This window comes from Cyrtonyx montezumae, unplaced genomic scaffold (assembly GCF_038088225.1).
Source record: "Cyrtonyx montezumae isolate F1298 unplaced genomic scaffold, pur_monq_1.0 scaffold_1, whole genome shotgun sequence".
Lineage (NCBI taxonomy): Eukaryota > Metazoa > Chordata > Aves > Galliformes > Odontophoridae > Cyrtonyx > Cyrtonyx montezumae.
Genome location: NW_027071825.1, coordinates 28,047,880 through 28,061,066, shown reverse-complemented (window position 1 = coordinate 28,061,066; position 13,187 = coordinate 28,047,880). Strand labels below are relative to the sequence as shown.

Here is a 13,187-nt window from a genome sequence, read left to right as displayed (position 1 = left end):
GCCAGTACATTGCCTTAGGAAGGATTCTGGAATGATCTGAATTTGATCAAGAGAGATAAGATAATGTTGTACTACTTACTCAAATATGACTACTTCTAATTTATAATTTGCATGTTAAATATTTGTGTAAAATTACATTACAGCCCCTTAAACCAGATGATCGTGTCATTATCCAAGCCAGTGGCCATACTCTGCAGATTACAGAGGCTCAAGTTTCAGATACTGGTCGTTACACTTGCCTGGCATCCAATATTGCTGGAGAGGATGAATTGGAATTTGATATAAATATACAAGGTAAACAGTTCAGCTAATAAAATGCCTTTTTTTTTTTTATAGTTTGAACCTATCTTTTTTTAATGTTCTGGGATGTTGAAATTACTTACAATTTTGTGTTCTTTAGACCTTCTTGGTCTATTTCAGTCGTCGTGTTTTGTGTGATTTTTGTTACACATACAGTTTGTTCAGCTTTAAGAAATATGCTGTTTGATTCTTTCATGACTTGTGACATATACAGTTCTTCTGATGTTAGTGGAATGTCATCATAACTGATCTTCCTTGCAATTACATAAAAAAAGATTAGCTTAAAATAAGATGTCATATTTTATTAGCTGTATTTGAGTACTTAGATGCCCAAGACATAAGTATCCCGTATACTTACACAGCATGTAAGTACAAGACAATCAGTCTTTTCTCAGAATTTAGACACAATTAGAACTAAATTGAAACCAGGTAGTTTACTACTTAAGTAATTATTGTTTATTAATACCCTTTGTGTTTTGTTATCAGATCTTCTCACATTTTTATTCATTAGTCTCCAGAAAATATTCAGTGGTTTGCTCAATTTTCATTCTGATGAAAATAACTAGAAATTTCCTGGGAAATCTAGTTGGGGGAAGTTAATCTAATACAATTAATTTTTGTTACTACTATTTAACAATGACAGTGTCTTTTCAACTCTTGAATTCTTAACTAGTCATTTCTACTGTAAAATTCTTTTTCCATCTTTGATCAAAGTACCTCCTAGTATCCAAAAGCCTTATAGAGGATGGGAAGCTGGTAACATGGTACATACAGGAGGAAGTGGAGAAAATAAGGACGTGATTGTCAACAATCCCCTTTCACTGCATTGTGAGACTGATGCTATTCCTCCTCCAGTTATTACGTGGTATAAAGATGGTAATCCTCTGAGCTCTAGTGATAAACTACTGATATTACCAGGTGAGTATTAAAATATGTCATGCTAAGGCCTTAAAAAATTGTGTTAGTACTAGCAATTACCTGGTAATAACTTTTTCTATTCAACACACTGTGTAAATGTTCTTTTACACTTTATTGACTGGAGAATTTTCTTTCTAGTGCTCAGACTTAAGCAAACTGTTTCTTTTACTAATTTAAAATGTAGTCCCTGAGATTGTGTCAGGGCAACCACAAGGATGCCAGTGTTCAGCCTAGGAGTCAGAGAGTAAAGAGGTATTTTTATTGTGAGCAGGGCTTCTTCTTATAACTGTGCATACAGACAGTACTTTCCTCCCTAACTTTCACTGGTTAACTACTCTGCTAAACAACACCAAGTGTTTGGTGAGTTCTTATTAGTACATGCATAAGAAAGCAGTGCCGACTGCAAGGTGTCCAATAATCCTTTACCACATCCTTTGTTTCCTCTTTCCTTGATCATCTCCCCCAGGGCTTCATGGTCAGGAGTCCGATGAATGTGCCCCTCCCCAAGGCTATTGCCACGTAAAATGGTGTGAATATGAGCGTTGGGTTAAAACATTAAAAAAAAAATAAAATTCTTCTCTGTGTTCTGTTCCTGATTTCTTTAATCACAGATAAAAAGGAAAGCCTCTCAACCAGTGACAGGCATAAAAATAGTACAGTAGCAGAATGACCACAAGCTCGTACTTAACCTCATATGCAAAAGAGAGAGGTGCTTACAGTGCTGGGAGCACAAGAAGGGAAACCTTTATGTGCAAAGGAGGTTTTGGATGAGATGTGTAAAGAAGTGCTGCGATGGGAATCATGTCTGTCTGTTTATTATTGAGAAACATCATTCTTTTCCCGTGGAATTAATTACTCTTTTCTAACATTTCAGTATGAACATTCTGGAATTCCAAGTATCTGCCAATAGAGAAAGTAGCTAGGAAGTGAAAGTCCTTCACTTCTTGTAATTCAGGACAAATGCTGGCCATTCATAAGTTTGCTCAGGTCACTACTGTAACATGTTGTATAAATGATGGAAACTGCTTGATCTTGGGTGCATTTTCCTTCCAGGAGGCCGGGTGTTACAGATTCCGTGGGTGCAGGCTGAAGATGCTGGGAGGTACATGTGTGTGGCAGTAAATGAAGCCGGAGAGGATTCCATTCATTATGATGTCCGCGTGCTCTGTGAGCTTTCCTGCTCTTCTTATTTTGATATATTTATGTAAGATACTAATTTTGTAGAAATGGACAGTGACATGAAAATGGTGGTAAATGTTTTTTTTTATATTTTTGGGTTATTGTGATAAGAACTGAATTGCAATAGCACTGTCATGCTTGGCTGCAAAGAGAAGTGTGTATCAAAGTCCTGTTTTTATCTTGGTTTCTTTTGTTCTCTAGCCAGTTTTCAGTTCAAAAATCTGACTTACACTAGACTTTTATCTTCACTGATTTTCATCGTGATTTTCTAAAATATCTGCAAAAGTCTCAGTCATAAGGGATTTGATGATTCAGATAAACCATTGAATGTCTGCAGAGTCTATTCTTATGATCTATTTTGATCTATTTACAAATATTCCACAGAAAGCTTTTTGTAAGTTTGCGCTATTGATATTATTTATCTTTTTGCCTTGGGAAATGCTTTTTTCTGTATCTCTATTTCTATATCAGGCACTGAATTATTGTAAGGAGGTGTTCTTATAAATTCTCTTTTGTCCTGGGATCAAAGAACTTGTCTGACTGGCTGGAAAATGAGTTTTCCCCTCTCCTTTATGGCTGCTGTGAATGTGTAGTTCTCCTGCAGTCCTCAGAGATAAATTGATTGGTTCATTCTAGCTGAACTATTCTTGGGATTTTTAATGTCTTTCAGTGTATTCACTGGGTGTTTCACTGTTTCCTTCTGCAAGCACAAGCTCTGACATCTTAAAAAGAATTCCACTGGGATATGCTGAGTCATGGCATTCTTACCACGATTTGCTCTTTTGTAGTACCACCTTCCATCAGTGGAGCAGATGGAGATCTGCCTGAAGAAGTGAATGTACTTGGGAATAAAGTTGCAGTGATGGACTGTGTCACAGGCGGCAGCCCCTCTCCAAGCATCATCTGGCAAAAAGATGGCCACCTCCTAGCAGAAGATGACAAACATAGCTTTTTGTCCAATGGAAGAAGGTTGCAGGTATCTCTAAATGAATCTCAAAGTGATTTTTAGCATCACAAATAAAAATCACCTATGAGGACAAAAAAATGAGCTAAATTGGCTCAGTTTTCATAGCATGGTCTTAGGACTATAATATAAAATGGAAGAAAATTTTAAAATTATATAGAACATTGTATTTCAAATACTTTGTGAATAATGCTTTATTATTGATTTCCAATGTAGTTAATGTGAAAGATAGCACATTGAGTTTTCTGGAGGTTTGAGAAGCACAGGCTTACAGGAGAGACAGTAGCGTTCAGTGGAAGTTGCATCAGTTGTCAGATAGACTTCTTCCAAACACTGCAAAGGCCTTAGCCAAAAAATACATATCAGATTAAAAAAAACACTGTAGGCTTATATGCCCCAAGTACCTTGAGGGGGGTCTTTGGAGGGTCCCTACAATTCTATGTATTCACAGAAAATTGCCTTATACGTATTATCTCAACAGCACTCTTATTTCTTTTTCGTAGATTTTGAACTCCCAAGTAACAGATACTGGCAGGTATGTCTGTGTGGTGGAAAACATAGCTGGAAGGGCCAGGAAGTATTTTAACCTGAACGTTCATGGTAAGTAATATAATTTGCTGGTTGTTTTTTGTTTTGTTTTTTTTATTTTCAAATGTTAGTTCAGTTTTAATGTGTTAATTTTAGCAAGTGCTTAGCCACATACTTAGTTTTATGTGTGTAAGTCAACTTAATGAGTGTATTGGAAATCTCTTGTACTACTATATCATCTGCAGTACTGTGTCCAGTTCTGGGCTCCCTGGTACAAAAAAGACAGGGATCTCTTGGAAAGAGTCCAGCGGAGGGATACAAAGGTGATAAAGGGCCTGGAACACCTCCCTTATGAGGAAAGGCTGAGAGACCTGGGGCTGTTCAGCCTTGAGAAAAGAAAACTTAAAGGGGATCTGATCCACATCTATAAATATCTAAGGAGCAAGAGGCAAAGGGACGAGGCTGGACTCTTCTCAGCAGTGTGTGGTGATAGAATGAGGGGAAATGGCCATAAACTGAAGCATAGGAAGTTCTGCACAAATGTGCATGGGAACTTCTTCACAGTGCAGTGACAGAGCACTGGCACAGCTGCACAGAGAGCTGGTGGAGTCTCCTTCTCTGGAGATGTTCGAGACCAACCTGGATTGCCTACCTGTGCAACCTGGGCTAGGGAGCTGCTTTGTCAGGGTGGTTGGGCTAGATGATCTCAAGAGGTCCCTTCCAACCCCTACAATTCTGTGATTCTGTGAAATACAAGCTTGATGTACTCTGGCACCTTCAACTCTTTATATGTATTCTGCATAGGTGGAAACTGTTATGTGTGTGCCCTGTGTAGGTTGCTAATACCTGTTATCATGAATATTAACCAGGTTGGATTACAGCCTGTTTTGATTCTTTTTATGAGAAACGTTTTCTGAGAAAATTATGATTAGAAACATTACATAAAGATACGGCCATTGTAAAAGCTTGCGTTTTCTTTGTTTCCCTTTCTAAGGTTCCTTTCTGTTCTTTTTTGTTGTTGCTGTTTCTTTTAAGTATGGTTAAGATAAAATTTAGCAGTTGGTGTCCGAAGTCTGAAAAAAATGCAGTCAAGGAACTTAAACATTATCCATATTTGTAATAAAAATAAGCAAAAAAAACCCCACCTCTCTATCAAAGTTAACCCTAGTTTTTCACACCACTTTTAACTTACCATTCTGAACTGAAAATCACATAAGCACTACTCCCACAAAACCATCAGCACAGTTACATTTTGAAACCTACCAAGGAATACTGGCAGCTACTTTTTTTCTATTTTCTTAGTACTCTGGAGACATAAAATCATGGAATGATCTGGGTTGGAGTGACTTTAATATCTTCTAGTCTAACCCCTGGAGTTTTCTACATGTTATCCTTGGATAATTTTTCACATCATTGTTAGCTAGTTAATCTGCTGGTTACATACTAGACAGAAGACAAGTACTGTCTTCTCTATCATGTTTGAATGTAGTCCCATAATCCAAGGAATTTTATGATTTAGATTATTATATATTGATGAAATATATATTTCATATGAAGGAAAGGAAACACATTTACAGTGTTTTTTTTCTGCATAGTCACATGTTTAGCCAAAAAGACAGCGTTGCCATGAAAAGAATTTGCCTGTGAGTGATTTCTGAGTTTATTTTCTTTCATTAGAATCTAACCAGCTTTCCGATGTTTGAGCTTTGTTTTTAAATGAAAGTATTTTTATTTTCTTGACTTGGTATTTGAATTTAAACTTATTTTTATTTGTTTATAATAGTCATAGTCTAACGGTGTTATTTTAAAATACTTGTGTGACACTTCAGATTCCAGCTCAGCAATGTTACTTAGGACTGTTTTGAATGCTGTTTCATTTGAGAAATCAGGAGAATGCTGTCAGGAAAGGACTGCCCATGTATATTTCAAATAGAACTATTTTCATAAGACAAAATGAAGTATTAAGAATGTCCCTTAGTAAGTTGAAAAATTTGTTCTCAAAGGCAAGTAATGAATCTAAAATAAAACCTTTCAAAACACTGAAAATAAGCATATAGTTTTAAAACCTGTCTCTAATACATAATAAATAAGTTTTTCTGTGAGTTGAGCTACTTTTGTGCATACACACATTGCCTGAGACACATTTGTAAGTGCTCTGCACATGTGGCAGAAGCTTGCAAAATTTGAAATGTAGCACTTACACAGTTTAAGCAAAGTTAATTAAAAATTAGTTTACATTTGGCTCTGAATATTTAATTGCACTGACAATAATAAAATCTGTGGGAAAGTTGCTGTACAAGTAAATAAATATCTATGAAATGTCATCAGATCAGAATTCTGCATTTATTCTAGTGAAACATTTTATACTGATTGTCAGAGAAATAACAGTTACTCCAAGTAAATGGGAGAATTCAGTCCAGATTTTTTTACTTCAACTCCTCATGTTTCTGTAGTGTCACAGAAGAGCAATTAAACTTGGCTTAATGACTGTTTTGTTTCATTCAAGTGCCAGAAAGCATCTGACGAATATGGTCCAAAAATAGATTAACATTTCTGTCTTTGAAAAAGAGGATTCCATGTGTTCTTTGGAATGATTTTTCTACCCAATAGAGCCCAGAATATGCTTTTGCTTTCCTCTTAAGTGTTTTATATTATCCACGTTGAAAAAACATGGAGACTAAAACTTGGGACATACTAAAAGGAAGAGATTTATAATTATTTCTTTTTAAATAGTTCTTGTGGAAAGGTCAGATGTCAACATATTCTTGTCTTTAAAAGTATTGGGAATTGGAAGCTTAAAAATGCACCCTTTTGAACAGCATATATGTGCAAGAATTTTAAACTGTTTCACTCACTATTCAACAACAGGTTTTCCTGGTTAACAGAAGAACTCTGGACTATGTCAGTGGGAAGCATTTTTGGTTCTCTAGAATGTGAAATTTGAATATTTCAGAAAGAACAGTAACATACAATCTCAGCAAGAAATGGTTCTTAGCCCTTCAATGTATCGTGACAAGATAAAATGTAATCAGTCCTGACCTATGTAGCAAATGTCTGGTGAGAAAGGTCTTTTAAAATTTATAATACTTCAATGAGGGATTGTAGGATCTCTTACTGGTCACTTAGTCATTGTAAATTCCAAGCAGAGAAGGACAGGGTGGAATGAGCACAGATTTCTCATGCTGTCCTTTGTTTTCAGGTTAACTGCATGAGTTTCAGTGACGCCAAGTATCGGGTCCTGCATTTTGGTCTCAACAACCCCAGATAACCCTACAGGCTTGGGGAGGAGTGGCTGGGAAGCTGTCTGATGTAAAGGGACCTTGTTGTGCTGATGGACAGTTGGCTGAATATGAGCCAGCAACGTGCCTGGTCAGCCAAGAAGTCCATTAGCATCCTGGCCTGTATCACGAGTGGTGTGGTGAGCAGGACTGGGGAAGTAATCCTCCCCCTGTACTCGACATTGGTGGTGTCCCACCTTGAGTACTGTGGTCAGTTTTGGGCACCTCAGTCTCAGTACAGAAAGGACATTGAGGTACAGGGGCAGGTCCAAAGAAGGGCAACAAGGCTAGTGAAGGGCTTGGAGAATATGCCCTATGAGGAGAGACTGAAGGAACTGAGGCTGTTTAGTCTGGGGAAAAGGAGGCTGAGGGGGGAGACCTTATTACTCTCTTCCAATATCTGAAAGATGCTTACAGCATGTGTGGGGTTGGGCTCTTTTCACTGGTGACAGGATGAGGGGAAATGGCCTTAAGTTGCACCAGGGTAAGTTTAGGTTGGATATAAGGAAACACTTCTTTACAGAAAGGGTTGTTAAGCACTGGAATAGGCTCCCCAGGGAGGTGGTGGAGTCACCATCCCTGAATGTGTTTAAAAACTGTTTGGATGTGGTGCTTAGGGACATGACTTTAGTGGTGGGTTGTTAGAGTTAGGGTAGTATGGTTTGGTTGAGGTTGGACTTGATGATATTCGAGGTCTTCTCCAACCTGATCAGTTCTATGATTATGGATGAAATTGTTTCCAGATTCATCCATAAAGCAGAGTATCCATTTGCAGGCTGTGAAAGATTTTTGCAACGTGGCCCTTTGACAAAGCTTAGCAATTCAGCTTTATATTACTAAATCAGGATTTTGCGGAATATTGTTTGCTGATCCAGTCATACATGCCAGTAATGCATTTCTATCTGCAGTTCCTCCAACTGTTGTTGGTGCTAATCCTGAGAATTTGACTGTCGTGGTGAATAATTTCATCTCTCTGACTTGTGATGTCACTGGCTTTCCACCTCCTGATCTCAGCTGGCTCAAGAATGGAAAACCTGTCAGCTTGAATGCTAACACTTTTATAGTGCCTGGTGAGGAATCTCAGCTATTTCTACAGCCTTTGGACTCAACTTCAGTCCATTCTGTGTTGATAATGATGACAGCCATTTATGAAGCCAGTATATTTTTAATACTGCTCCAGTGAGTAGACAAGACACTTGACCTAGTGTCTTAACTATTGGATAGGCTCAATTCTAAAGAAAACAGCTCAGACTGAAAGCACTGAAATAAACTGTGGGAAAAAGACTAGCAGGCAAGTCACATAACAGAAGTTCTCTGAAATACTGATTGAAGTTGAGTCACTGACTCACCTTTCAAAGAAACTATCAGAAGGTAGCTATGTGGGCTAGGATGAATTCTTCTGGCTTAGATGACTAAGACTTAATGACTCTCCCATTGACTTCTGTGGGAAATGAGGTTAACTGAAATCTCAGGAAGAAATCCTTGCATTCTGAGATCTCCATGCCCGTTCAAATCTCCTCACTTCGTGGGGTTTCATGGTATCTCTGCCATTTCTGCTCCTGCTGCATATCTTCTGCCCAGAGTAACTCATGCAGATCACTTGTTGTGGCTCAGTCCTGTCCTGCAGCTGTTATGTGTCTGGGGTTCTGCATTACAACATAGACTAAAGCACAAGTGTGGAAATTGCTTAATGGCAATAGAGAAGACTGCAGGTTGGTAATGTAGACACAGGCAGTAGCTTCATGGGTGGAGACAGTAGAGACTAGGGGATAAATGCTGGGTTAGTGACAGAGTAGGGAAAAGGAGCATAGATAAGTTAGCAGAGAGGTTTAGCAGCCGTAAAATAAACAGATTTAAGAGGAGTAGTAGTGGTAAGGAGCAAGTAAGAGTAAGGAGTATTAGTAAAAGCATCAGTGAAATCTATCCTAAAATATTCTTTGACTTCTTTATTGGATTCATGAACCCGCAAAAGTAATGGCAATACATTGCGTTTTTGAGTCTGAGGTTAATGTAATGCCTATGCTCAATCTGTTAGGGGAACAATTCTAAGAAAGCATTTGAAATTGGTACCATAACCACAGAATAAATCTCAGAACTTCTGCTTTTACTTCAGGTGCTCGGACTCTGCAGATTCCCCGAGCCAAACTGTCGGATGACGGTGAATATACTTGTATTGCAAAAAACCAAGCTGGGGAAAGTCAGAAGAAGAGCTTCCTAACTGTCCTTGGTTGGTTTGTTTGTTTGTTTGTTTGTTTTGTTGTTGTTGAATTGTTTTCCTAAGATAAAATGCAGTATTTGGGTTTTTTTTTTTTTTTTTTTTTTTTTTTGCCTTCATGGAACTAAAGCAGAAATAACTCTGAGCTTCTTCTGCAGTCCCTCCAAGCATTAGAGACCATAGTGGAGCCTCACTGACAGTGTTCAATGTGAGAGTTGGCACCCCAGTGATGTTAGAGTGTGAATCCAGTGCTATCCCACCACCAGTCATCACCTGGTACAAGAATAGGCGTATAATTTCAGAGTCTGCAAATATGGAGATCTTAGCAGACGGGCAAACACTGCGGATCAAGGGCACGGAGGTAGGTAGGCTTATGGGATGCTGCACCTGCTGCTACTGTCAGGTGATTATTGTGTTCCTCATGGATGTATCCCACTAGTTGAATGTAGGAGATATATTTGCTGGAGGCCTTTCATTCTTTGAAAAGAGTTCTGAGTTGGCGAAGGCTGTTAATATCTCTATATAATCGCATTTAAAAAAGATCTACGTAGTAAGGTATTTTTTGTTTTAATTATTTTTATTCCAGGTTTCTGACACTGGCCAATATGTGTGCAAAGCCATAAATATTGCAGGGCAAGATGATAAAAATTTCTACCTTAATGTTTACGGTAAGCACACTTCAAACTATCTGCAGTATTTATTTACTACAATGTCATAGACATTGTAGAGATGACAATTAAAAATCAGTTTACAAAAATATTTCCTAAGCAAACTACTCTTACTGCTTCCATTCAATTTATAGTGCCACCAAGTATAGAGGGCCCTGAACAAGAGTTGATCAACGAAACAATCAGTAATCCTGTTGCTTTCACATGTGATGCTACTGGAATTCCTCCACCGACACTGGTCTGGCTTAAGAATGGAAAACCACTAGGTAATATTCTGTCATGCACTTTTCTGCTCTTTTGCCCCCTCCCTCCTCTTTAGGGTACTGCTATGATGTTTTGCAGTCTATGTTTTGTTCTTTATCTGTCTCTAGACAGACTCTTAAGTTAACTGATTTAAATGTTTTATTTTATTATGAAATCTTGATGAAAAATTTCTCAAGTACTATTTACTTTCTGTGGTCTGTTTGGAATGACTACTAGTTCATATGTTTTCAGAAAACTCCAATTCTCTTGAAGTTCATATTTTATCTGGTGGAAGCAAGCTTCAGATTGCTCGCTCTCAGCTTCTAGACAGTGGGACCTACACATGTATTGCCTCAAACGTAGAGGGAAAAGCTCAGAAAAGTTTTGTGCTTTCCATTCATGGTAAGACATATGAATTATCAAGTAATTTTTGAGAATGACCGTGTACTTGAGAATTTAAAAATTTGCATCAATATTTCTATCATTTGCAAGCAGTGAGAAAAAATTGTTGGAGGATTATATTGTTAGTCAGAAACTTGCATGAAAAGGAATAACTTTTGTCTCTTATAGTAGGAGAACTTGAAAATTCTTGGGGAGGCTGTGTGGGTTTGCTGCCAATCACATCCTTCTGCCTGCTGTGCACTTGAAGCTACACTGGTTGATTTAGTGTGGAACACGTGGTTTCAGAAGCAGTAATACCTGTTGTCTTTTTTCCTCCATAATCTAGTAGAAGGAGATAGGAAAGAAATAGTGTTAGAATTTTCTTACTTAAAAGATCATTTTTCCCAATCAAATAAGAAACCCTAAACTGTTACGGAATTCTCTACTTCTCGCTTCCCTGCACACCACCCTTACACTGCAACCACCCTTGCTTTCCTCTATTTCTAATGTCTCATCCCCATTAATTTGACTAGCCTCCCAATGTTCAGTAAGACACTTCTTGTACAGCATCTGCAGCTTTTTGCCTTGGTCCCTTCCATTGCTAGCAGTTGCTGGTTGAGAAAGAAGAGCAGGAAATGTGAGCCAAGTTTGTCAGCAGGTCTGAATATGACTGCTCACCATCAGCAGGCAAATAGTACTAGTTCAGCATCACAGTAATTCTCTGGGGATATTGGTTTTTGTGTGTCCCTGCTTGCCTGCCCATTTATTCCCAGTTTAGGAATTAAGTATTAAGTTGCTTGTTTGATCAAATTTGATTTAAGTTGTTTTAGATGCTCAAACTAGTAGGACTAGTCTGAACTTGATAGATAACATGACTGCCTTCCTTGTTGTTTAGGAGAACTGACTAAAATGGTTGCTGGCTAGGATGGAGTAAGGATGTAGCTGTTAAGGGCAATGTAGCAGCCCTCATAGAGCAGAGCATATGACTATGTACTAAGCATATGCTCAAGAGTTAAACAGGCATTTAATTGTTACAATGCACTGTGATATTTAATGAACTGGGATTTTGTCCTTATGTTATAGTACACAGCAATAATTAAGCAGGTAGATAGATATTAAATATAATGGAAAATATACTTAGTTTCTGTAATATTGTAAATTAGTGACTTTCAGGCATGATGGAAGTGGTTTTAAATTTATCTTTGCAAAACCTCCTCTAGAAAATATTGTACTTTGTGCTGGAGGTGCAATACATTCTAGTGCTCCTAAGCTACTGCAGTGTAACTTTTTACAGCTTAGATTATGTCTCGCTGATGAATCTTCCTTCCTTTCTAGTTCCTCCTAGTATTGTTGGCTCTGAAATGTCTAGTGAGGTTGGTGTCCTCTTGGGAGAAGGCATCCAGCTTGTATGCAATGCCAGTGGAGTGCCCACGCCTGTTTTACAGTGGCTTAAAGATGGAAAAACTGTTGCCAGTGACAACTTACAAAGAATAAGGCAAGTAAAAAACTCAGTAGGCACTGAATTCTGTTCTTGTAGAATTTAAAACCTGAAGACTGTAAAGATGGAAGTGTGAAAGTTTTGGGGTTTTTTTACACTCTAAAAAGAGAATGTAAGGAGAGCTTGAGTTGTGGGCTAGCCAGGTTAAGAACATCATCTCCCTGTTGAGTTTGACATTCTGGTGTACTTTGTTACTAATTTATTTATTTATTTTGTACTAAATGATATGTTTCTTTCTCATTTAGTAAGAATTCATCAGATTAATAAAAATTTATAAAGGTCTGTAAGTTTTATTAAGTCTCTTTAGAGGGGAAAGACTGATGCTGTTCATTACAAGTTCTTCAAAAGCCTGTTCGGAATTAAATTTTAGATGGCTGAATAGGATGTACCTAAGGTAAACTTCCTGCCTATCTCTAATAATAATAATTTGCAGAAAATAGTGATTTCTTAGTGAAATTCTCAAGAAGATTGAGGGACTTGACTTAAATGTATGAAGTTGACTGCTTATTTGCCAAGTCATAGCAATACATAAACAAACTTACTGTGTTTTATTACCTTCCCTGTAGAGTAGCTCCAGATGGCAGTACATTAAACATCTTCAGAGCTCTCACTTCTGATACAGGAAAATACACTTGTGTGGCTACTAATTCTGCAGGAGAAGAGGACCAGATTTTCAACTTGAATGTATATGGTGAGTTTTCACAGATATGAAACTGAAATCTGGTCCATAATCCTATCTTTGTAAGCACTCCCAAGAGAGGGCCAAGAAATGAATGCTTATCTTCACCGTAACACTACATGCATATGTTTCCAATTTCATGTTATTTCATAGATATTTCATATCATTTCGTAGATATTACAGTATATTACACAGGATGTTCTGCAAATGACAGAATGATTGCAATTACTCTTAAATATGTTTTGATACAAATAGAAATTCGTTCCTTTGGTGTATTTCATAACGAAGGAATTCTGCTTGTGGTGATTTTTTTCTTGTAGAGATACAGTTGGGACT

At 37.7% G+C, this 13,187-nt stretch overlaps 1 protein-coding gene across 1 annotated transcript in view; it reads left to right on the top strand.

The window, feature by feature from the left end:
- The window catches only part of HMCN1 (hemicentin 1), a 185,926-nt gene that overhangs the window by 131,005 nt on the left and 41,734 nt on the right, over window positions 1-13,187 (top strand). The window contains exons 53-65 of the mRNA XM_065745659.1: window positions 144-294; window positions 1,015-1,218; window positions 2,272-2,385; window positions 3,186-3,373; window positions 3,865-3,961; window positions 8,076-8,237; window positions 9,281-9,394; window positions 9,541-9,743; window positions 9,969-10,050; window positions 10,185-10,316; window positions 10,546-10,695; window positions 12,010-12,169; window positions 12,739-12,863. Of these exons, the coding sequence (XP_065601731.1) occupies window positions 144-294; window positions 1,015-1,218; window positions 2,272-2,385; window positions 3,186-3,373; window positions 3,865-3,961; window positions 8,076-8,237; window positions 9,281-9,394; window positions 9,541-9,743; window positions 9,969-10,050; window positions 10,185-10,316; window positions 10,546-10,695; window positions 12,010-12,169; window positions 12,739-12,863 (1,882 nt within the window). The remainder of the gene's footprint in view (window positions 1-143; window positions 295-1,014; window positions 1,219-2,271; window positions 2,386-3,185; window positions 3,374-3,864; window positions 3,962-8,075; window positions 8,238-9,280; window positions 9,395-9,540; window positions 9,744-9,968; window positions 10,051-10,184; window positions 10,317-10,545; window positions 10,696-12,009; window positions 12,170-12,738; window positions 12,864-13,187) is intronic.